The sequence below is a fragment of the Neurospora hispaniola genome, assembly GCF_033458365.1.
Source record: "Neurospora hispaniola strain FGSC 10403 chromosome Unknown B0T23scaffold_10, whole genome shotgun sequence".
Taxonomy (NCBI): Eukaryota; Fungi; Ascomycota; class Sordariomycetes; order Sordariales; family Sordariaceae; genus Neurospora; species Neurospora hispaniola.
In genome coordinates, this window is record NW_026944415.1 from 1,191,055 (window position 1) to 1,216,013 (window position 24,959).

General features: G+C 43.4%; 6 protein-coding genes across 6 annotated transcripts; 2 read left to right on the forward strand and 4 right to left on the reverse strand.

Annotated features, from left to right (window-relative positions):
- Window positions 1-7,859: 7,859 nt before the first annotated feature.
- On the reverse strand, window positions 7,860-10,388 carry B0T23DRAFT_408528 (uncharacterized protein; the record flags this gene model as incomplete). Its single annotated transcript, XM_062839306.1, has 3 exons — window positions 7,860-9,527; window positions 9,568-9,617; window positions 10,037-10,388. The coding sequence occupies 3 exons, from the start codon at window positions 10,386-10,388 to the stop codon at window positions 7,860-7,862; spliced, it is 2,070 nt and encodes a 689-aa protein (XP_062688343.1).
- A 903-nt stretch (window positions 10,389-11,291) lies between these two features.
- On the reverse strand, window positions 11,292-13,058 carry B0T23DRAFT_390321 (uncharacterized protein). The gene is made up of 3 exons (XM_062837870.1): window positions 12,853-13,058; window positions 12,092-12,784; window positions 11,292-11,993 (listed from the first exon to the last, which is right to left on the reverse strand). The coding sequence occupies exons 1-3, from the start codon at window positions 13,007-13,009 to the stop codon at window positions 11,665-11,667; spliced, it is 1,179 nt and encodes a 392-aa protein (XP_062688344.1). The 5' UTR covers window positions 13,010-13,058; the 3' UTR covers window positions 11,292-11,664.
- Window positions 13,059-13,392: 334 nt separating this feature from the next.
- Window positions 13,393-14,747, reverse strand: B0T23DRAFT_327180 (uncharacterized protein; the record flags this gene model as incomplete). Its single annotated transcript, XM_062835600.1, has 2 exons — window positions 13,393-14,393; window positions 14,504-14,747. The coding sequence occupies 2 exons, from the start codon at window positions 14,745-14,747 to the stop codon at window positions 13,393-13,395; spliced, it is 1,245 nt and encodes a 414-aa protein (XP_062688345.1).
- Window positions 14,748-17,558: 2,811 nt separating this feature from the next.
- B0T23DRAFT_408532 (uncharacterized protein) lies at window positions 17,559-18,683 on the forward strand (the record flags this gene model as incomplete). Its single annotated transcript, XM_062839307.1, has 6 exons — window positions 17,559-17,723; window positions 17,834-18,244; window positions 18,315-18,347; window positions 18,381-18,415; window positions 18,470-18,532; window positions 18,611-18,683. 6 exons carry the CDS (start codon window positions 17,559-17,561, stop codon window positions 18,681-18,683), a joined length of 780 nt encoding a protein of 259 aa, XP_062688346.1.
- A 427-nt stretch (window positions 18,684-19,110) lies between these two features.
- Window positions 19,111-23,241, forward strand: B0T23DRAFT_367539 (uncharacterized protein). Its single transcript, XM_062836424.1, has 5 exons — window positions 19,111-20,860; window positions 20,933-20,965; window positions 21,041-21,453; window positions 21,521-21,772; window positions 21,840-23,241. The coding sequence occupies exons 1-5, from the start codon at window positions 19,541-19,543 to the stop codon at window positions 22,960-22,962; spliced, it is 3,141 nt and encodes a 1,046-aa protein (XP_062688347.1). The 5' UTR covers window positions 19,111-19,540; the 3' UTR covers window positions 22,963-23,241.
- A 163-nt stretch (window positions 23,242-23,404) lies between these two features.
- Window positions 23,405-24,828, reverse strand: B0T23DRAFT_408534 (uncharacterized protein; the record flags this gene model as incomplete). The annotated part of the gene is made up of 4 exons (XM_062839308.1): window positions 23,405-23,430; window positions 23,492-23,541; window positions 23,656-23,969; window positions 24,208-24,828. The coding sequence occupies 4 exons, from the start codon at window positions 24,826-24,828 to the stop codon at window positions 23,405-23,407; spliced, it is 1,011 nt and encodes a 336-aa protein (XP_062688348.1).
- Between the last annotated feature and the right edge of the window lie 131 nt (window positions 24,829-24,959).

The window sequence follows — 24,959 nt, forward strand, 5'->3', positions numbered from 1 at the left end:
AGCCTAAAGATTAGAAACCGATATATAGGCTAGGAAGTAAGGAACTCTAATCAATTTACTATTTTATACGAAAGGAACCGAATAAATATCGTTATTCCTTTCAAAAGGAAAAAAAAAATAAAAAGGATTATATATTATTATAATACTAAGAAATATTCTTTATAAATTTTATTTACTATCTCCCTATATACTACTAAATTCACTTCATTCCTAATTAATAATATACAAGAAACTAAAAAAATTAAAACGTTTAAAAACGTTTAAAATAATTACCCCTATTACCCCTAGAGAAAAATTTTTATATATTTCCCATACTAGAATTCCCGTCCTAAAATACCGTATAAATATATTAATTACTTTATTAACCTTTATATACTAGAGGAATCCAACCTTAGACCCCTAATACGCAACTCCCTTTCCCGTTAAAGATATTCAACCTAAAGCCTAATCTTACCCCTAAAAAATAGTCCAATACAAAATTATAAAAGAGGAATATTAATTATAGTCCAAACCTTCCGATTACTATACTATCCAACCTTAAATTCACTAGAATTACCTACTTTAGAAATAAACTCCAAAGAAATAGAATTTATAGTATACTCTTTAACTATTCTATAATACTATATATAATTACTACAAATACTATCCTTAAAGCCAAATAATAGAAATAAACGATATTCTACAAAAGGATTTATAATTACAGCCCGTTTAAATTCGTTGGAAGTACCGCAGAATATTAATATATATTCTTTTTAGTATATTAAGACGTAATAATTATATTATAGCAAATTACTAACATCTAAAGAAGAAAATTAATAGAGAATTAATTAAATAAATAGAAATATATACTTTTTACCAAAAATCTAAATAATTAACGCCTTCAACCGTTTATTTCATTAAACTATATAATAAATATAGTAATTAAACGGTTAATTACTCTTAGTATTAATTTAAATTAAATTTAATATTATATTAGAAGAAGCTATTATTTATTTAACCTAATTTAGAAATTATCCCTTAGCCTTAAAACCGCTAAATATTTATAAGAACGCTTCTTAACAATTAGAAAATCCCTACAAAAAAATAAAATATAATGCTTTAAGAGGGTAGAATATAATATAAATTTTTAAATAAATAATAACTAATTTTATACCTTTTATTAACGTATAAGCTCCTTAAATAGCGTTTATAAATAAAAGTCCTAGCCTAATCTATTATTAAATTCGTAAATAAAGAAATTTGCAAACTTTAAGGCAATTATTATATTAAATTTAATAAAAAATAAAATAAGAATAAACTAGCCTAAAAATATTATTGCGTTACAATAGATAAATATTATTCTTATAAACGTTCTAACGAATATTAATTAGCTAATTAATAATAGCGGAAGGAAGAAATTATATAGGATTTATATATTTTTAAAATTAGTTAAAATTATAAATAAATATTTTAATAGTAGGTATTTAATATAGAAAGAAGAAAATTAATAGAATAATAGGGAATTAATTAGAAAAGGAAGGAAGTAAGAAGGGAAATTCGATCGAAGGAAGCAAATTCTTATACCCTAATAATAAATTATTATTAATACTTAATCTATTATTTACTACTTTAGAAGAAAGTAATTACTCAAAGAAAGCTCACCGCTCTAGGTAGTTATTAAAATTATTATAACCGCTAGAAAAAGAAGAGATAAAAAATTCCTATTACTTTAAACCTTTGCAATTTACCGCCTTTACCGCCTAAATACTCGCTTTAAAAAAATAAATAAATTAATTATATTAAAGGCAAATATTATAAAGTTAGGTATCGTACTACTAACTAAACGAGTAGTAACTTTAAAAAGATACTTCTAATATTTAAATTCAATAGTCGAATAATTTATAAACTATCTATATAATACCCTCTTCCCCTAACCTTTTCCTTACCTTCCTTTTCTTCTCCCTATAATAATAATATTAAAAAGCTTAAAAACTTCTAAAACTTTTTCTTCTCTATTAAAATAACCCTAATCTAGTACAACCTATATTGTTAACTCTTTTACTACACACAGCTCAACACGTTTTAAAACATTAAATATCAATCTTAGTTTTTTCTTCCTCCAATACTTATAAATTAATTATTTATAATATTACCTTATTAATATATCTTCTAACAACTATACTTCTTCCTATAATAAAGCTTAGGCTACCTTAAGTAATAACAATATAAGTAGATCCGATAAGGCTAAAGGTAAAAAGCCTTAAATTACTTTAAATCCGATTAAAATAATAAAATTTAGTAATACTAATAATAAATAACCCTAATAACCTATTCCTACTTGTAGCCTTCAATTTTTACAAAGGTATAATAGAGTACCGATCCTTAATTAACTTAATAAATAGGTAATTATACTATTATTAAACTTCTAATTTAAATAAATTTAAAAAGTTTTTAGAATAATGCTTAATTAGAATATTATTAATTAAATACCTCGGCTAAATACTAATACTACGCCCGAACTACTAAAGACTATATTCCAAGGCTTTACTAATCAATACATTCAAAACTATTAGGGATCCTTCCCTAATTTATTAAAAATAATTAATAAATAACTAAATATTATAAGAATAAACCAATTACATAATTAAATACTAAAATATAATAATAAACGTAGGGCTTATAAAATATATTTTAACCCCCCTTAAGATTTAAAATTAAAGAATAAATATATACTTTTCAATTATCTCTAGCTAAATAGTATTTAACTAAATTAGTATTTTAATTTCAACCTACTTTATAATAAATTAGACGCCGACGAATTATTTAATAAACTCTTCCGCTCTAAATTACAATCTAATTAAGTAAGCGCCTTCCTATTAAATAAAAATAATTTTTATAATTAAAAGCGATTTACAATACGCCTAGCCAACCTTTAATATAGTATTAATAAATATACCTTTACCTATATTAATAATTTAGTTGCCCTACTTCTATAAGTAACTAGAAAGGGATTAAAAATAATTTTCGTATTGAATAAATATATTTAATTAAATAACACTAATAAAATTCTAAAATATATAATTAATTCGAACGATATTAAATTACCTATAAAAGAAAAAAAGTTTTAAGTAATCCTTATCTACCTATAAAATATATATTTCTCAATAGCTATCTTTAATTAATTAGTAAACTAATAGGACTACTATAATTCTAATTTATATAATTCTATATTAAAGAATATAGAATTAAGTTTAATTTTATTATTTTAAAAATTTAGCGTTTGGGGGGTAATAAAGTTTAACCTAGGCCTTCTTATTCATTAAATCGACTTCATTACCCAAAAATCCGACTGGATTTGTAGATTAATAGTAGTAGAAATTGTACAAATAAAATTAATAAAATATAATCCAAACTTTTAAATATTTATATCTAAAATTTAAAAATAGAATATAATATTAAAAAAATATATAATATTTAAATAAGAATAGAAAAAGAACGTTATAGTACGATAGTATTAGAAAATGATTTATAATACTTTACAGATAAAGTAATAGCAATTTAAAAGCCTACCTAGGAATCCTTTAAAAAAAGTATTATTTATAATAAATAGTAAATCCAACAATATCCTCTCCTAATAAAACAAACGCATATACAATACTAAAGAAAAACCCTAGCGTCTTATATAGCCCAAGGATTATATTACTTAAACTAAAAAGAACTAACTATAAGGGTTCGGAAGTATAGAGATCTTTCTTTGCTACTAACTATATAATAACCTTAATACTATAATTAACCTTCCTCTATTCTAATATATATTAACCAAACCTATTAAGGAAAATAATAGTAAAAACTCTTTATTATTTAATTTTTTATTGTCTAGCTCTTCTTCTCCTACTTTTATAATATAATGAAGAGAGGTTAGAAAATTAACCTCTTTTTCAAACAATATTTATTTGCCCCTAAATTCTTCCTAAAATTCAATTCTAACCCTAATTCCACTTTAATAAATTATAATTCGTTCTTAGAATTTTAGGATAATAAATCAACTAACCTCTACTCTAACTTCGTTTCGTTTAATAGTATCGTTACTTTTTAATTTTTATTTAATTAGGAAATAAAGTACCTCTATTTAATTAACTATTAATAATTAAATATACTATAACCTAATATTAATTATATCTAATCCTCTTAGGGAAATTAAAACTCTTTCTATTAATACTTTAATAAATTGTATATAATTACAAATTCCTCTTCCGCCTAAGAATATAGGAACTCTTAAACTATTATTAAAAAATAGAACTCTATCAGTTCTAAAAAGTATTAGCCTACTAAGTACCTTAGGATTACCTATAAATTTAGTATAAATATCTACTCAAGTAAAGAGGATTAATCAATTACTAATCCCTTTAAATCTTAAGAAGCCTTCGAACCCATTTATTCCCTCCAATTCCTCTTAACACAAACGTATACTATTAAACCCTATACCTATATTGTAGTAAAGATTATCCCCAATATCCGGATCTAAAAACTTTTATTTAGCTAGAGAAATTCTTATTACTAGCTAAAACCTAATAGTTAATTAATTATAGGTAGTAGTACTATTTAATTTTAACTCCTATAAATTTATAATAAACTCTTTAATCCACTTTATTCGCCGTATAGAGCACGACTTAAATAACCTTCCTAAATACAATCCTACTAACCCTTCCTAAATTATAATGAAATTTAAAGAAAAATTTAATCCAAATATTCGTTCAAAACTGTAGGGACCTTTATAATTTATTAGAACGACCTAGGACGATATTATTCGGAGAATAAATAACTATTTCCTTACTAAAAGCGCTGGAAAAAGACATTTAATTACGAAAAGTAAGAGAAAATATAGGGGTAATAGAAATAATAGAGGAAAGTACTAATTATATATATATATATATATGTAGGTGAGTCTGCTTAGGGGACTTGTTGCAGATTCAAAGGGAAGATTTAATTTGGAGTAGTATATAGGAATATATATATTAATTTTTAGTAGTAATTTTTTTCAAAAAATTTTCAAAGTATATAGGATTAGGGAAGTACTTTCTAAATTAAATAAACTTAAACAATTAGTATAGAAAAAGAATAGAAAAAGAAAGAAATTAAATATAAGGAAATAGGAGGGGAGATTAACGGAATATTAACCTTTTATTAAATTAAATAATTAATTTCTATTTCTTTAGTAATTCTTAATTATATAAAATTAGTTTTTAATAGTTACTAATTATTTATCTTTATTTATTTAGTATACTAAGTAATCTTTTATCCTTCTTAGGGAAATACTTATTCGTATCCCTATTTATATTCAAAAGAAAAATATAGAAAGATCCAATAGTTACCCTCGTTTTCCAGCGAAAACTAAATATTAAACTATTTAATAAATGCGTGACTCCAATAAATCGTATCTAGCTTAATACCTCCTATCTCGACCATCTAAAAAGACTTGAAAATCATTTACCACTCTACCTAATCAGACAGCTAAGAACTACGGTCCTTATACATCGTGCTAGTCGTAGTGGTGTTAGTGTTGTTGTTGTGGTTTTCTCGCCATTTCACTATATATATTATATATATAAAACTAGTTACCTATATTAACCCTATTTATAAAGCTATTATATACTAAGATAATTAGTAGTATCCAAACTCTTTTTTACCCTTCATTACTAAAATAATCTCTCATTACTCCCTTACGCGTAGGACGGTAGCGCATAGCGCACCTCGGTTATTCGCCGCTAATATAATAAATAAATAAGAAGTTTACTATTTAACGGTCTTTTATATAGAGGTATACTACGCCGGTATTCTAATCGTCGACTCCTAGTAAATCTACACTCTTTTTAGACTTAACTACCAGTACTACTAAAATAGAGCGATACAATACCCTAAATAGTACCTTCTCTTTCTTATTATTAACCTTACGAAATTTAACGAACTACAGTATTATACAGTTAGAGTATATTATACTAATAACCGTAATATTCTTAATATAAAGGTAATATATAAAAACGAAAATAGTAAAAAGGTTATTAATAAATACATAATAAACTAATTAATAAAATAAGTAGGGTAACCTAATTACTAATTCTATTACTACTATTTAAATCGGTATTAATTCGCCCTATTAATATTTAATTAATTAATTATTAAATAGATTTTAATAGAGAATACTATATATATTTATTTAAATTAATAATATTAATTGTATTATTATATTACTTTTAATTAAAGAAGCAACCGCCAACTATAGTAACCTAAACTTTAATACCCTGTAGTACTAGCTTATTAGGGATATAGACCGTTACTATACTCCTACCGGTATATTTTACTATCTTTTTATTAATAATAATATACTATAACAAGGTCTGTAATTTAAAACAAACTCTCTAAATATATCTATTAAAATCGTATATCTTATCCTAGAGAGTAAAATCCTCTTAAGTAGGATCCCACACGCAAAACCGCCTTAGAAATATCTCGAACCTAAAAAAAAGTATTTAATTATAGATAAGGTAATTCGGGCGCCCCTCTTTTTTTTACTAATATAAAGGGAAGTTCGCTTCTATATAGAGACTAATATATAATAAAATAGTGAATAATACGTATAACTCCGCAATATAAGTAGGTACCTAATGTGTTTTATAAGAGTAAGGGTTATCTTTACTAAGTAACGAAATCTTTCGAAGGTTAATTTATCGTACCTACTATTTTACTATATTAAGGGGGAAATATATATAAAATACTAATAATATAATTGTAAAAGTATAGGTAATTTAGTATATAAATATACCGCCGTCGCTGCAAACCACTTTAAAGGGGAAATAAGGATAATCTATAATATTAACTTAAAGGTCTCGAAACTTGTAATCGATAAAGGTAAAGCGATCGTTAGGTATATTATTAAGAAACTCGCCTATTAAATTATAAATATTTCAAGTATAAAAATAGCCGGCTAGAAGGATAGTTGGAAACTAATTATTTAATAGTTTAAGATCCCCCTTATTATAGTCTTCGTCATTGTAATCGTCTTTAGAATTAAATACAATATTACCCTTATTATTATTAATATTTAGCTTTAGTTTATTAAGGAGAGGGAGGATTTATAAGGGTAAATAATTTATAGGGTTAATACTTACTAGAAGGTAAATTAGTATTGGCTAGGTTAGTACTAGCTAGGCTAGTACCGGCTAGGCTAGGCCAGCTAGTACTAACTAGACGGCCGCTTTACTAGGAGACGAGTTTAAAATTACTAAAATATCTATTTTATAATACTTTAATACTATATTCAAAGATCTAATAATAATTACGTTCAATAGTATATTGTAGTAAGTCTATCTCAAACCTTAACAGACGATGCAGAATCGCTGATTTTACCTATAAAAATGACACTTTTATCATCGTCGATCGCTTATATAGATATACTGGCTTACATAGCTTGGCGGTAACCCTAAAGTCGCTAAGTACTGCAAATCCCCTCGAGTCTTGGCAAAAATGATACATTTTCACCGTTAAAGGGATGGGTACACAGCAAGGCTCACTAACAGCAGAAGCAATCAATGGTATGAGCACTAACATTTCCAGATGCGAAGAGTGACGCCGTGCGCCTTTGCTATACCTAGGTACCTAGTGGCGGCCAGCACCAACCCTACATAGTAGTGCCATACGACTTTCAGCTCTGCAGGCCTCTTTTTTTTTCTTTTCCTTTTCCATCACAACTGAATGTTCACAAAGCGACAGGACACGCCAAAACAACAGGTTGTACCACGTCAAGACCCCTGAATGAATGCTTCAACCGGACGCCAGCAATTGCAGCGCATCTATCTACTAACAGACTGACAGCCCAAACACGGCTATTGCCATTTCTCGTCCCGACACGCCGACAGCGATAGACATGGCACCATTGCCCCCTGCACAATCTCCTGGCCATGCGGCAGATGGATCCAGCAGTTGGCTTCGGTAAACGGATACACCTTGCCCGGGCCTTGGTCCTTGGTCATGCGAACCACCTTGCGTCGCCCATCTTCGCTCGCCGTCACCCGTCCGTGTCGGAAGCAGTCCATACAGAGCGGTCCACAGTTGTTACCCATGGATGCCTCGACTGGTGCTCCTGCGTCCATATTCGGTTCCGATTCCTGCCTTGTCGAACAGCGCAGTTCCAGCGTCGCCATAAGCGGCTCGTCCGCCTTCTCGCCTCGGACAAACTGGAGGTACGGTATGATCAAGAACCTAAAACACGCCGCCATCGCACAAGGGTCTCCCGGAAGCCCAAAGAAGGATACAAGTCCATTGTTGGGTGCGGTCGACTCGAGCGACGCAAACATGGCTGTGCCTCCCGGTCGCATCGCCACCCCGTGGAAGTGCACTTGTCCCCCCAGCTTCTCGATCACGGATCTGACAAAGCCCGACCTGCCTGGCGTGGCTGCCCCTGTCGTGACCAGAACATCGAACTTGTCCGTCGCCATCGTCTCGCCGAGTGCCTTCTCCAGCACCGCCGGATCGTCGCCGGGCAGCAAGCCCAGAAAGTGCGGCTCTGCTCCGAATTCCTTCAAAGCTGCCATCAGATAAGGCCCATCAGCATCGTATGTGTACCGCGTGCCCGTCCTCTGGGTTGCAGTCGGTCCGTCGACATCGCTCCGCACAATTTCTCTGCCAGTTGACCACACCCCAACCCGAATCAGCGGCTCAACAGCGACCTCCTTGATCCCGACCGACGCGAGCGGCAACAAATGGCTGGACCGTATCTTCATCCCCGCTCTTATCAGTCTGTCTCCCTTGCTAATATCTTCTCCGGCCCTCCGGCGGTTGGCATTGTACGTAACCGGCTTGGTAATCTTGATGAACCTGTTGCCCAACTGAGGATCGGCCTTTGGTACTTCTGATACCGACACTTCCTGGACGTCTGTTGCCCAGACGCATGCGTCCATATGTATCAAGTGTTCGGTGGCCGTGTCGGGAAATCTGGCGCCGACCATGATTTCGTAGCATTGGGGAACACCATCGGGTCCCCTACAGGGCGGCATTAGTGGTGGTTCCTCGCCTGCCGTGATGGTTCCTGCCACGCGAAAGTAGACCGGGTTCATGGGCGATGCGTTGATGGTGGCTGAGGATACCAACGCAAATCCGTCGGCGGCGGCCGTATCGAAGGGCGGTGTTGAGTCCGGGCTCAGAATGTCCTTGGCCGCTGTCCGCCCGACCGAGTCTTCGAGTGGAACGAGCTCTTCCGTTCTTGTTCTGCGTTTGGACATATCGTTGGCCGTCTTTTGCAATATCTGCAATGCAGCTTGGTACTGCATCGCCATTGTCGTGAGGGGCGTTGTATGCATTTTGGGCTTGCTTCTTATCGAGTGTCTGGCATGCTCATGACGGACAGCTGAGGAAATGCGACCGGGGAGGATGGATAAATAGTTGGAGATTGTCAGGATGACGTCGATGAGGAGCCTCTCGAGTTGTGCTTTTTCCAGCTGTTTGCAGCAGTCGGGGCCACCTGCACGATTCTCCAACGAGAGCCTGCATTGGATCTCCGCGTTTGGCTTTCAATCTGATACGAGCATTGGTCACAGGGTTGCGGTCTCTTGCCGCATATTTGGAGATTTCTTTAGAGGAACATCCTGTCTGGGGAGTTATAAGGTGTGTTGTTAACGGCGATTTACCTACAAAACGAAACGCTCATCCGCTGTCTCCAGGACCATTTCCTTTCCAAACATAGCCTTCTCATGCCTCAATTGACGTACAAGATCAACCATTTTAGTGTCCATAAGCCTGACATGATACCATCAATATCCGTTCGTTCGCTGCCCTCCTCCACTCAAAACTATCCACCTCATTTTCCTGTCGATTCAGTTGCCTTTGCGCAGCTTAGACAGCTCCATCGGCATAGTAGCGGCTTCATATGTAGGCGGCATTTCCATAGGCACTATGGTTGGAGGCGGATTCCTCACAACGTCTGCCGATCGGGCCGTCTGGCTTCCCTCGCCGGCGACATCCCTCGGCTCCCGAGAGAGTCGTTCGTACGCCTCCCGACACTTACTCCCATCATACATGCACCCGCCGGCGCACCACTTGCACACGGGGATGCAACAATCCATCACAGTCGATTCCACCAGTATCCACAGCAGAACAAGAGGCCAAAGTAGCCCTTTGAGCACGGCCCAGAGAATGCGGGCGGTGAATCTCGTGCGCGGTGCCACCACCACACCCGTCTCCTCGGTACTGTCCAACCTTTCATCCATGAGCGCCATCAAAAACGTCATATAGCTTCCAGCTACAAGGATCCAGATTGCCCCGGAGACCGTATAGATAATCGTGGCGGTATCGAGTTGGCTGTCTGTAGGGGTGGAGGATGACCCCTCGGTTGATGGGGAGGCTGTCAAGGATGGCATGATGACAGACATGAATGTGGCTCGAGTGTCGGTGACTTGTTGGATTGTTGTGTTATGCTTGTCTCGGGTAATGAAGATGGATTGAGAGTTCGGATCTGATGAAGAGAGTTCCAGGTTAGTACATTTTCGGATGGTTCGAAAAGGAAATGATATCGTGTAATTGTGCGATGAAAACCTACGATGAAATTTGCCCCTGTTGCTTTTGGTTGACTCTAATGGGTTGAAGTTTCTTTGCAGCGATTGACGGTTGCGTGATGTTTCAAAGGCTGATGTCGAGGAACCTTGAATGGAAGAAAGGTACAAAAGAGCGAGCAGCTCTTGGAAGGAACGAAGAAAAGAACGCAGAATATAAAGCCCTCATATTGCGTCTTCATGCACGAGCATGGAAAAGTTCACTCACTTCCTCTCCAGGAGGTCCACGATGCAGTCTTCTGCAGCAGATTTGGAAGAAGGAGCAACTCAAAACTTGTAACATGCATCACTACCTTCAGGGTTCCTTCCTATCCAGCTGCGGAGTTGAGAGCACATCAAGGAAAACAAGAGACAGATACGGTATAAGCACAAAAGCAGCGTGACGTCCAGTCTATCATGCGTGATTATTGCAACCTCCTCGTGTTCTTGATACCAAGAACGTGCCTTATCACTTAGTCACATGCGTCAACGAGCTGCCAGAAGCGCCCGTCTCCGCTATTCCGTTCAGCGACCATCATGTATTCTACAACGACAAGGGCACCACAGCCTCTAAAGGCTCGTTCCAAGAAGACAGCTCTCGACGCGCCATTCACTCCCTCCTCTTCACCTCGCCAGGCCACAGCCGTGTTAAGCCAAGCTTCTTGAGGCTTATGCAGTCTGCTGCACCACACCGCTCAATTACAAAGCCAGTTGTATGTTAAACACTCATCAGCCTAGGGTCCTCTATCAACCCCCTTCCAAGTTCCAAGGTCAGTTTGCTGGCTGACTCTGCCTTGGAATCCACTCCCTGGCTCTCTCGTTGAAGATTTCTTGGTAGGCTGCGCCTAGTTTCCGTCATTGCGTCTCCCACATCCGACACTCGTGTTTTGCACTCGCCCCGGCGATAATTCGCGATGGTAGCTGGCTCAGACATATGTCAAAAGAGTTATGGTATGTACTGCTGACTTGATCTCCATCTTATTTACAGTGAGTGACCATGACACCTCCATATGTGGCCGGAGCCCCTGTTGCCGCCGAGGCTTTCCGGCATCATCACCAACCATTTCATTCTTTTCCGATTAACTACCGCATTCCATCCACAACATCAGAAGAAAGTACCAGTAAAGGCACTCTTAACCGCCTGCGCGACTAACTTCTGGATTTGCACACCAGGATGGTAATCATTAAACCACAAGCAGCTCACGCCGTCCTCGTTGAAGCAAGTAGCATCGGGCGCTCCATACGCCGTCGGGTTCTTGATGGCCGTCTCAAAGGGCGCCACGGTATCGACGACCTTTCCTGTGGCATCGCTGTTGACCTCAAGAAAGGCATCAAACCGAGAAGCCAGGAGAGAGTTGTACTTGGCGATGGCGACCTTTTGGGTAGCGACGGTGGTGGCACCCTGGCCGATCGTGGAAGGGGTGTAGTAGATGGCTGTTTTAATACGATCAAATTGTTAGCACCTCTTTCTTTGCATCTCAGAACGTCGGGAGGGAAAAAAAAAAAAAAAAAAAAAAAAGAAGAACACTCACGAGCAGCACCCAAAAGCGCAAAGTTCCTCGCCCCCGCATCATACAACACCTGCAACCGTCCAAAATAACTATCCATAATCTGTCCATACAACGCATCCATCTCCGACTCGCTCATCCACCAAGTATTACCCACATCATTCACTCCAATCCAGACCGCCACCAGGCTGTTCTCGCTATTCCACGGCGCATACGCAGGACGGCTGGCAATGCTCCCGCTGAACTGGGCCACCTGGTCCACGAAGCTGAGCACGGTGGGCGCGAACGGCGCGACGAGCGAGGCGTTCGTGGTGGCTCCGCCCGAAGCGAAGTTGTAGGAGAGCGTGAGCGAGGTGTTGAGCTGAGAGGCCAGGAAGCCGACCCAGTTGAGCCCGCCTGAGGCGGTCCAGCCGGGTAAAGGGGGGTTGCCAAGCGGGTTAGAGGACGAGGGCTTGGAGCCGTTGATGTCGAAGCCGGTTTGGGAGTAGGAGTCGCCGAAGGAGATGAGGTATTTGGCAGAGGTAAAGGTGGGGACGGGCACAAAGCTAGACTGTGTGCTGGAGCCGGTAGATTCAGTGCTACTGCTGGATGGCTTGATGGAGGTTGAAAAGGTCGAGCTGCTGCCTTTGTTGGTTGTCGTGGGCGTAGCGGGGACGGTTACGGGCTTGGAGCTGGTAGTGACAACTGCAGCCGAGGTGGGCTTGGGAACGCATTGGTCTGGAAGCTGGTGGTCAGTCATGTCAATGGCTTCAAGAGTAAGTGAGGAGTCAACGAGGTCGACCAACAGTAGTAGTCGTTAAACGACGTGCAAGTAGCTACTGAAGTGCAAGCCGAGCCGGCAGACTGCCATCCGATACCACCACACTGTCCCCACAGTGGAATATCAGCAGCGGCAGCTAGCGCTGGGGCTAGAGCCATGAAGCCGAGTTTGAGAGCTGCCATGATGGATCGTGGAGTTGGTCCCGAAGAGATAATAGCATGCAGGATAATCGACAGGTCAAAAAACGTCAGAGACATGAGATATCAGGGTCAAGATATACATTATTGCACGTCCATCACAGGCCTGGACCGAAAAATCGGCCATGGTGCTCTTCTTTTCGCTTCGTCGAGATGGTGTAAGATGATTGGCGGAGTAATCGGAAGACAGGGGCCTGGGTGGACCATTCGACATCCGAGAATGCAGGAACACGGAGGGAAAGGTTGCGTTCGACTGAAGGAGACAAGGGCCGGATGAGACACTCTATTAGGGGTATAAAAACGACGGCAAAAAAAAGGACCCTTCTGATGAGAACAGAACACCAAATCTCGACACCTTCCATCCATCATCAGTCATCACAAACCGTCTCCTTCCATATCGGAAGCAATAGGAAGACCACAGCTGACAAGGCCGAGAAGATCGTTCCACCCACCATACTCTGCATCACAATCTTCCTCTGCAATCTCCGCAGACTGCGTTCCTGCACCTTCAATCTCTTATCGAACATCATCATCCTGCCTACCCTTTGTCTTACAGACCATCTCTTTGTCTCCATCTCGTCTTCATTTCCTTCCTGACCACCACACATATGTACCCCTTCTACCTTTTCCCCATCATTCAACCTCTCCCACGGCAACCTCTGCCTCCTCGAGAACAGCAACAGAAAGAAACAACTGCCCCGCAGCCCGCATAACACCAAACTCATCCCCACCATCCAGAAGCCAAACCCGTCGAAACTCTCCCACCTGCTCCTTGCACCTCTGCCTTCCGTGAATGCCCTCACCAGAACCACCAGGTATCCCAAGGCCAGCGACACGAAACCCAGAACGGTCGCAAAGCATATCGTCTCAAACGTCCCGTTGCTCACCCCCAACCTGACGAAATTGCGGTGCGAACACGAGCGTAGCAAATAGTAGACGTGATCAGCGATCGGTCTGAGGACGTTCGGGTCCGGCAGCGTGCCCTGGGGAGTAGCAGCCAATCCGTCGAGCGCGGAGCGACGGAGGGACATGGGTATGTTGAGTTCTTTTGACGACGATGGCAGGAGAAAGAGAGTGATGATGGTTTGGATTTCGGAAGGCGGGATGGGACCGGGTTGAGGGGCGAGAAGGCCGAGGGTGGTGGACTTGTTGGCCGGGTCGGCGGGGTCGGGGGTCGGGTCGCTCGCGAGGACGGCGATTTGGCTGTTGTTGAAGTTGTTGAAGAAGGTTGCCGTCGGAAATATGGCGTTGGATGATGGGGCGCAGGGACCACATGGGCGGTAGGATGGGTGGGCGACGCTGCTGGTGCATGAGGCAGAGGCGGTGATTAGCATCGAGATACGATGGAGGGTTTCTCTCGCTGTGGTGACTGTTGTTTGTTAGCAATGTTGGAATTCTGAAACTAACGAGTAACGACCCGTACTTCTGTCAAGTGCACTGGGTGGAGAATCATGTTTGTTGATATGGCGCTTAACCTACCCGGCTCCAAGTCCCCGTCTCCCTCGCCATCGCTGGGTTGATAATGGCTCTTCTTGAAGACAGACGACGATACGCTTCCGCTTTCCGATGCCGTCTTGACCAGATCATGAGAGCCCTTGTCGTGACGGGAAGCGAACCCTTTGTGGTAGGACTCTTCGTAGTTCTTAAACCAGATATAGAACTCAAGATTCTCAGATGAATACTCAATGTACTTGAGATACATATAAAAGTCGTATAGTGACATTGGACTACCTATCAATATCAGACTAGTCAGCACACGGTCTAACTGATGTAATCCTTCAATTTCCACTTACATGTCTTGTTCTGCAGTATTCGCTCGAGTCCCAATCGACTTGGTATCACTCCTTCCCTTCCCGCTTCTGGACTTGGTGGCCTCTTTCCAGAGCTGGCATTGTTCGCGTATTCCTTGAAATTCCTATACTCGGGCTTTTTATACCAAACTAGCCATCCCGGCAAGTGCATGATCACGCCGGATAATCGCTATGTCTCGAACATAGATCGTCCCCTGGTTTTGGCACTTCGATCGCGAAGGAAAGAAAGAAATGAATGAGATCAAGGGTTTGTAAGTGTGAAAAAAAAAGGTCCTGGGGTTTTGGGGGACGAAACTAGCTTTGTATCAAGCTCCTTGCACAGACAATAGTAGGTCAGCAGGCTTGCTTGGTTGGTTAGTTCAGCCAGCTAGGCAAAGCGCGGATAGCACCGTGCTTTTGACTTTGCTTAGGTTTAATGACTTGGGCCACACCACCGGTATATTGGAAACCTAAAACAAGCCAACACGTAGATCAGGTTCGGTATTATCGGGGCTTCCAGACAAAGGGCGGACGCCACCAAGGACTCCCGTTAGTTGATGGTGTTGTTGATCTCTCGAAGGCATTTGCGAAGAACAAGCAAGGGCAGGCAGGGCCACGCTTGAGCCAACCTGACCATAAGAGGTGTATCAACATCCTTTCAGCTGAATGCTCCATCCACATCAGACATTCGTTATCGAAAACTTGATCGTCTAGACAGGGGTGGCGGACGCCACGCGGCGTATGTTTGGGCCGCTATTCAATAAGAACATGTAGCTCGCCATGCCTTTTACCCGTTGCATGTGTGCCAGCCCTTGCTTGCTTGTTCCTCGCCCAATGGTAAAATGTTTGCGTGGCCCCCCTAACTTCCCGTGCTCATTCCGAATCGTCCATTTGCCATTGTTGCGGCTTGCCATGTGGTTGCTCTCCAGTGCTCCCTTACAGTGGTTGGTACACGTGTAGGGATCCTCTTTGATCACTTTACTCACCGAATCCAGCTTGGCCAGGCAGGATGATACGCAAAACAATCGACCTATCAGGGAGTATGGTGGCGTTATTGGCCTAACCTGAAGCGATAATACCCTGCATCATGGCACGAATTTGATGTCCATGCGGGATGCGGAGATCGACATGAGAGGGGGAGGAGCTGAACCATGCCTGTAGGGCCAATGGAGTCAACACTGTCCTGGCGAGCAAAGAAGACGGCGCTTTCATAGTGCATGGTGCTGGGAATTGCTTGTCGAGAGTAGGAGAGTGGATATGGCAGGCCATGGAAACTGGAAGGGAAGACCGTTGATCAGCTCGGGATCATTCCGGCGGTGGCTTGAAGCTTCGGAATGGAAAGGGAATAACGCTAACCTTAGCTTTGATGGGACCAAGGGCTTTGCTTTGTCTCGGCACGGAGAATTGGCTGGGCGATTGTCTCACTTTGTCTTTATATTCACCTCATCTTTCTCGATTCTCGCTTCGCCGTCTTTGTTTCTTTCTTCTCTTTCCCTTGGTTTGGATGCGACATGGAACGGAGTCATGACACCCCATCGCTCTTGAGGACCATTGCAACGTGAGCGAGGCGTTCCTTCCACTCCAGAGCTGACACTGGATTAAGGAAGTCACGACAGCCATGGCAGTCACGATAAGACTTCCCTAGCAACCAACGCCTGCACCAAGTCAGTTCTCTGGTCTCTCTCTTTTGGACATCATCACCCGGCTACTGTATTGGTTGAAGTCGACTCCACGCAGCCTCTGGGCTTCGCGGTTTCCATGTTTTCACACCACCACTCATGGTGGGGAAATTCCGAATCATCATGTTCCTTCCATCTTCTCGGCACCAGAATTGCCAAAGGAGAATAAATTGAAGCGAAGGGCGAGGAAGAAAAAAATGATGCGTACGGTCATACCTGCCAACTGGTTGACCTTGAACGTTGCCTGAGTAACCGTGGGAAGAAACTGAACACGGACATTGGACTGTCCAATAACGCTCGCTTTGGCTCAGACACCCCGCTGCGAGACTGTGACTGTTAAGTTGAACGAGCAAGTAGGCTCGAGTTTGTTAGGGATCGGCTAATCGACCATGTCATAGAGGAGTTTAACAGATCATTGTCTGAACTTGTGGTTTTTTTTTTCTTTTTTTTTTTTCTTTTTTTTTTTTTTTTTTTTTTTTTTTTTGGGGGGGGGGGAGGGGGGGGGGGGGGGGGGGGGGGGTTGTTTCAAGCGCCGGGTTCACTATAGCCTTTCTTCTTTTCGCTCTATATTTCTCGTGTTGATACATTGGGTCCTGGAAAGATATAACTCGATAACATATATGAAACGAACGTACCGTCGATTCTGCAACACATCTCGCCGGGGTTTATACAAGATGCCGTTGAAGGCTTGTAGCAAACATGTGCTCAACCCATGGAAGAAGAGGTTTATTGGACAGCGTGCGGTACAATGAGCCACAATCTGGCTCGGCAGACGGCCTGCAGCTTTGACCTTCTTATGACTTTCCTTTATTGCGTTTATCATCCTTACTTCAATCGTCGCAAAGAAATGTCAAACCCTCCATGACCTGTATCTACTTTAGATTATGTGTATGTCCGGTGGCCTCGGCCGGTTAAAAAGATGGTGTATTGCGTCCTGTCGTCACCTCCCAAAGTTTCACATCTTTGCTTGTTAGAAAGAGCAACCAACGGCACCTCGGAAATTCAGTGTCGACCCAGTTTTTGCCAGTGCTAAGGTGCCTAGAGGTAAAAAAACGACCTTTCAAGATGGAGCACAAGAAAGGCAAAACCATCGTGCCCGTCATGTGGGGTACCATGATCCTTTTCCCGGTGTTGGCACTTGTCTTTATCATCCTTAGGCTTTATTGCAGGCGATGGCTTAAAAATGCAACGGCCGGATATCTTGATGATTATGTGTTGATTTTGTCATGGGTACGTAGCGGTTCAGTTCTTCTTCTCACCTACCCATCACCCTCGGCTCCCAGATCTGTGTTTGGACCGTGGAAGACGAGAGAGCTAACGTCAAAATCATGGGAGATCAGATCCTAATGGTCATAACCTCCATCATAGGTTTGATGCTCGCCAAGCACGGCGTTGGCACAGCCATCGTCGAGGGGCAAGAAATTATAGTCGAACCAGAGGTGATGCACGCTCTTCTTTTCTGGACCTCAAATCTGTTGCTCTTCGGCATCAACGCCATTGCATTTTCCAAAGTGTCATGGTTCATAACCCTCATTCGTCTGGTCACAAAGCGTTGGCAGAAGGTTGTGCTCTGGGTCCTCATGGTTTTCAGCACCGCCGCCCTGTTTGTCGCTTCTACCTTTGGGTACTACCAATGTCATTTCTTGCCTGACGGGAGCTGGAACACTCCAGCAACATCGGACCAGAGGTGCCTCGATAACTGGGTGGCCATCAAGATCAGCCTAGCTACCTCAATCTACTCTACTGTCCTGGTAAGGAATCATACGATCCTTGACCATCCATGCTGCAGGCGCCTTTTAATGCTGACAGAGAGATACATAGGAATTCGCATTGGCGGCTGTTCCCGCCTATGTCGTTTGAAACTTGCCACTGAAACGGAGCACCAAGATGGGCATCATCTGTGCCACGAGCGTGGGCTTTGTGTGAGTAGCGTAAATTGCCTTGATGTAACGAATGAGTGCTTATGTTGCCCGTAGGTCGGCCATGATGGGAGCCTTGAGAACAAAGGCATATTACGATCACCTGTTTCCGCTGGGAAAGTAACCCGAAATGTATTCCCTAGGATGTGTGATTATGTTTGCGGTCCTCGAAGTGTGCACCACAATCATAGCCGCTAGCATCCCCTTCCTGCGTCCGCTGGTTAAGAAGATGGCCAAAGCCCATGATGAGGAAGAGTTATCGTGGCCATAGGTGTCTTATCGGGGAAACTAACAAGCGGCAAGTGGTTTACTCAGTCCAGAACATCGGCTTGGGGAAGAGGTCCCTCCTACCATCCGGCAAGGACGAGATTCAAGGAAACGAGACACGAATTGGAGGATAAATAGACTACGGACACATGACACTGGATGTAGTTTGATACTGAATCATAGCCCCATTGGCAATTGAGCTGTAAACAGGGTGCTTACCCGATTGAGGTTGAAGACGGCGGGAAGAAGGAGGGTCCGGGCACAAAAGTCTGGGGAAATGGTTCCAGATTGGGTTCATGGTGCCGGGGGATGGGCTGGAACGGAAGTAGCCGCCCAAGATGCCAGCCACAGGGACCTCGACCCTACAGCTTCCCCGCTATTAACCACCATTTCTTGTTTTTCCCTCCTTACTATTTCATCCGGGCAAAGTTGGAACGTACCACACTCGACATCATCGCATTGCCGGGCAGAAATGTCTCATTCTGGTGCGTGCTTAAACGAGCGTAATGGACCTTCGTTTGTACTTTCAAACGCTTTACGGGGCGTGCATTACCGGGCATAATCCCAGAACGATAGGTAGAGGTATTGGGCAGTACGTGAAACAGGCACCAGATAAGTCCTGCTCGCCCTGTTAGCCAAAAGCGAGGTCAAGAGCAAGTTACCTACATGCAGATGTGTTCCCCCCACAAACAGGCTTCGAATGCTTTCGATAGATCCCACCACATGCCGTGAACCAACCGACCCCTCTTCCTCAAGTGTGAAGGACAGCCATGTGTTCTCTGGCGCTCTGCTCTCAGGGCAACGCTTCTGTCACCTTTCATCTCAAAGCGGAGGCTCGAGCCGCTCGATATCGTCTACAACATGGCCGACCACCAGCCAACACAAGCACTGTCAGTCGAGGGGAACAGCAGCAACATGGAGAGCTCCGATATCTCCTCCGCTAGTCTCCCAACGGATAGCACCCAAGATGATCAGACCGACGATGGATCTGATCAAGACAGCGTAACAAGTGACCTGAGCACGCAGGACTATACCGTCAGCCTCAAGGATGATCTACGCAAGGCTCTCGATAACGTCAAAGTCGCCGGATCATTCGCTTCTTTCCGCAAGCTATCACGTACACCTCCTGACGGTTTTTACGTCGACGGAGTTGGCGACGTCGCCATGCCTCTTGGCGAGACTCAAGCCCGCCAGTTGATTGCAAAAGCCCGTCAGGCTCCCTATGGCAGGGGAAGCGAGACCATCGTTGACACAAGCGTCCGAAATACCTGGGAAATCGATGCAGCCCAGTTCAGCTTCAACAACCAAAGGTGGCCAGGCTACGTCCGGCATCTGTGTTCCCGTGTTGCCGCCGACCTAGGCATCAAGTCACCAATCCGGGCAGAGATATACAAGATGCTCATCTACGAGCGCGGTGCCATGTTCAAAAGCCATACCGATACCGAGAAAATCCCCGGCCAGTTCGGCACCCTCGTCGTCGCCCTCCCCTCTGCCCACAAAGGCGGAGACGTGGTGGTCAAGCATTGTGGCGACCAAAAAACATTCAAGACCTCGGAACATGGACAGTCCTTTATCTGCTGGTACTCTGATGTACACCACAAGGTGTGTCCTGTCGAGTCCGGGTATAGATGGGTATTGATCTACAACCTCGCTCTTGATCCCAATGCCGTTCGCCCTTCAGCCGGTCTTGTACGCTCAGAGACCGAGGCTCTCCGCCACATCCTGCTTAAATGGCTCCAGGAACCCGGAGAGTCGCGCCAGAAGGGTCTCTACTACGTTCTGGATCACCACTACACCGAAGCAAGCATCAAGTTGAACAACCTGAAGACGCGTGACCTAGCAATCGGCCAAGTCTTGAACAATTTATCCAAGGAACTCGACTTTGAAGTCTTTTTTGCTCTTCTGGAAAAGGAAGAGTTTGGAGAGGCCGAGGTCGACCACTCTAAGTTTTATAATGTGTATCGTGAAGAAGGCGAAGAGTCGAGCGAGGAGGAACCCTTCCTTTGCATAGAAGAACTCATAGAAGTCGACTACAGAGTCAAAACAGTTCGAGATATGTTCGGTAAGCCGGTTGTCGACGGTCTAGCACTTGACCCTGAGGAGGAAATCCTCCAAGACGACGGGGAATTGTTTGCCGATGATGACCCTGAGCAGGAGTACGAGGGCGTCATGGGCAACACAGTAAGTACCTCTACAACTTGCTCTTGCTATTGCCAAAACAGCGAGGCTGACACTAATATATCTACTCAACAGGGTCCGACAGTGACACATCGGTACCGTTCAACCGTAAGCATTCTGTTTCTTTCGTATCTGCCTGTCGCTTTGTCAAATGTTTCCATCACTAACTCCCCTCTCAACAAGGCTGTCCTCCTTGTCCCATCCGCCTCAATTCTCGAATTCTTCGAGAAGAATATGCAAAAGCTTTCAAGAAAGACTCGCCAATCATTGATCAGTTATTGTGCCAGATCAAGCCTGAGTTGTTTGGGGTCAAATATGCACCGTGCAACGCTCTTGTTTCAGGCTGCGATGGATCTCGCCAAACGCTCTACGACCACAAGCGATGCTCGCTCGACCGTTTGGCCCAAAAATCCACTGATTGATGGGAACGACCTCATGAGTATTCTCAAGGTTGCAATTGAGCTGAGAGATTATGATTCCTTCGCTGATGCCTGCTTGAATCAAAACGCCGGAATCCCGACCTCTTTCTTCGCATGGACCAAGCAGTGGTTCAAGCGGTCAAACACGGATTCGCGCTTCCAGTGCTTTGAACTAGGGTACGTTTTATGCCGCACAGATTATGTAAATAATGATGGACACAAACTAACAATAATACTCGCCAAGGCTGAGTTGCGTTGTCGATTCATACCCTGATCTGTCTGACAGGTTAGCAGCCCTTACGAACTTGATCCCGAAGCCCGAAGACGCGGACTGGCCCGCCAGTCTACGTGATGAAATATCAACATGGGTACACGGCAAGCTCGAGGAATCCCTCGGCGACTTGTTAATGAAGGAGAAAGTAGGTGATGGCGACGGGAAAACCATAATCGAAATGGCTTTAATCCTTCCGGATCCATCACGCTTCCTCTCCACCAGGTATGTCTCTCTCGTCCTAGTCATGATAGACTTATAAACTTATGAACATAGTCTAACAATCTCCAAGCGTAGTTCCATTGCTGGATCCAGAGCGTCAGTCAATAGCTTTCTTCATCGCCTTGTTGGCGCGGTTGTGGAAGGAAGTCTCGGCCGACGTCGTTCCTCGTGACGATGGCTTTGCCATTTACAGGACTATAGCCAAGCAATTGCTTGCCTCAGCAGACCTTTCCACACTTAGACCGAAAGGTGGAATCAAGCCTGAGCATGGGACCAAGCGGCAACGGACCAGCTATGACGGTAGCAACAAACGTCCCTCGAAGAAACAACTCCTAAGGACAGTCGCATCCAATACACTAGTCAAGTTCTTCGAGAAGCTCGTTAAGATCAGCACCCCAGATGACGACTTGGCCACACAATTCATAACCAAGCTGAACGACGCTGTCCCCCGTCTACCTGTCGATCACATGCACAACCTCTGGCTTCCCTTTCTCTGGTGTCTCATCCCCATCCTCACCGCCAACGGGATCCCTCTCACCACCCCCGTGTACCAATCCCTCTACCGCAACATGCTCACTCGCTACATCCAAGAGTACGTCAGAACACAGCCCGCGCCTTCAAACTCGCTTGTCCGCCCGCCCGTCAACTGCCCCCTCCTCCACTGCCCCGACTGCAATGCCCTCAACTTCTTTCTACAAAGCCCCACTGAGGAGGTCGAACGATTCGATGTCGGCAAAAAAGCCCGACGCCACCTGCACGAGATGCTCGATGAGCGCGGGATTGACTGTACGCACGTGTCTGAGCGCGGCACGACCCCGAACACGCTGGTGGTGACCAAGACATTTACGCAAGAGGAGCCGCTGATGAAGGAGTGGAAAGAGAGAAAGGCATATGCGGCCAGTAGGTTACGCATCTTTGAGACGTACTCGCAGGCGATGCCGGAGTTGAGGGTCTTGCTGGGAGAGCAGTTTGATAGGATCATGAACATGCAGGATGTCTATCCAAACCCAGCGGGAGCCAGACGCACGGCACCGAGATCTTTGGCGTCCGCATCGGGACTTGTCATGGGTAGAACTAGAGTGGGTGCTTCTGGGTCGAGTCTCTCCACGACCGCTCCTGTGGCGGGAGTGAAGAGGTCTCGGAGCGTTAGCCTCGAGGACGGAGTGGAGACTGTTGACTTGACAGAAGATTGATCAGATATGTAGGTGAATTGGTATAGCTGGCGAGTGTTTGGTATATGATATGCTGGCATGCTGTCTTGTTTTGGATAAGGATGGGATCAGGGCATACGATGTATACTTTTTGGTAGGAGGTAGAGTGGGTACAGATGAATGCATACACGGACACTACTGAGGACTTGTTTGGTACGTTCCACTTGAAATAGGTTATTATGACGGAAAAACTTAGCTGCTCGTTAGCCAATACCGCAAGTTCTCGTTCATAATGGATGTACCACAACAAGGCAATAAAGGGACCCATGGAGATAGGAAGAAGCGACCGCTTGAAAACAAAGACTACGCGTTCGCGATTGCACAATGATTGGAAATTGGTCAACTTCTATTGTGACTTTCTAATTCGTTGTTTCTCTTCTATGTTTTTCTCTTACCTGCACGTACATCAACCGTCCGCCATCACCTACTTAATCGTACATTTCAAGCTCCCTAACTTGCTCAGATCAGTAGCATGTGTCTCTATCTAAGAAACAGATGGGGCTCAACTCACCTCGAACCACACTGCTATCTTCCTTCCTGGTTCGGTCTGGCACATTGTTCCTAGAACAGATAGAGTGACGGATCGGTCAAATGTATCTTCAACATCCCCACCCACCTCCATGTCGCAAACATGTTTGAAGACTGGATGGTCATCCAAGTATCCGCGGTACCTACCGAAAGGTCGGACGATACAGAAAACGACTGAGTTCGGCCACGAGGAATGCCTTCCCATATGTCAATGTCGTTGTGTTCATGATGGTGTACATCGTGGATTGAACAGATGCCGTGGACATGGTTGTTGTGTAGATGATGTCCATGATGATGCGCCTCGTGGTCTGAGTAAAAGTCGTGGCCATGACCGTCGTGTGGATGATGAAAATCGTCGAGTTCGTACAAGGGCAAAAGGTGGTCGTCAACGTCATCAGGAACAAGCGAGCGGGGATCGCGACTAGGCGCTTTGGCCCACCTGGCGCCATAACGGATGTGAACTGTACAACATGTCAGTGTCTTGACAAGGTGTCCCATCAGGAGAGTAAAATAAATGCACCCAACAATAATATCCTGATGGGGGTTAGTGGTCGCTGGGCCACCTGCCATCCAGTCCTTAACCCACAGTGCAATACCGATAGAACTGGAGACATGGGCTATGACAGCAGCGCTGCTAAAGATGAAGTAAATGTACACGTTTGTCTTGCCGGGAATGAATGGATCAAAGGCCTCACCTACGTCCAAGAACGTGTGCTTCTCGTACGGAGCACCATGTAAGCGGCTGATGGCGCGGATGAACCGGTACAGGGTCACAATGAGGAATAATGCGTTGATGATATATAACCAGACAAACCAACCTTCGCGGCTCTCGTGGTCCTCAAGGTCGAGTTTGCGCCATACGTCTCGCAGCTCTACGAACCAGATCATTGCATAACCATAGAGTGCCATGGATAGGGTAGCCTTGATAACTGACAAGCAGAGTGAGAATTTCTTCATTTGGACATATCGGTAGAAGTTGATAGCCCTCTGGACAGGGTTATCACCTCTGAGAAAGTCATCCAGGGTTTTTGGGCCGTATTCAATGTCATCTGCATTGAACGCCATCAGGATGAATGAATCTACACCTTGTGTATCCGTATCAGTCTCAGACGGTGGAGAAGACGGTGGGGAAGTCGGCGAATGATCAGGGGCAGCTACCGTTGGAATGTCTGATGAAGATGACCGGCGAAGAGAGATGTCATCTTCAGTGGGTGTGAGGTAGGACAGGGCGGTAGCGAATGAACCGATGGTGGAGGTCGAGCGACGGAGGTATGTCCTGCTTGGGGTTCGCGGATAGGGGGAAACTATGGTTGAGTTCATGGTGATGATTGTGGTTGTTGCTAGCTATGGTGCTTGTTTCGTGTGTGATGATGATCGGTTCCTCCAGAAACATCCATGTCGGACGGCTCGGGACGTTGCGATTATATGTGGTCGGCTTTCCAACAGTCATG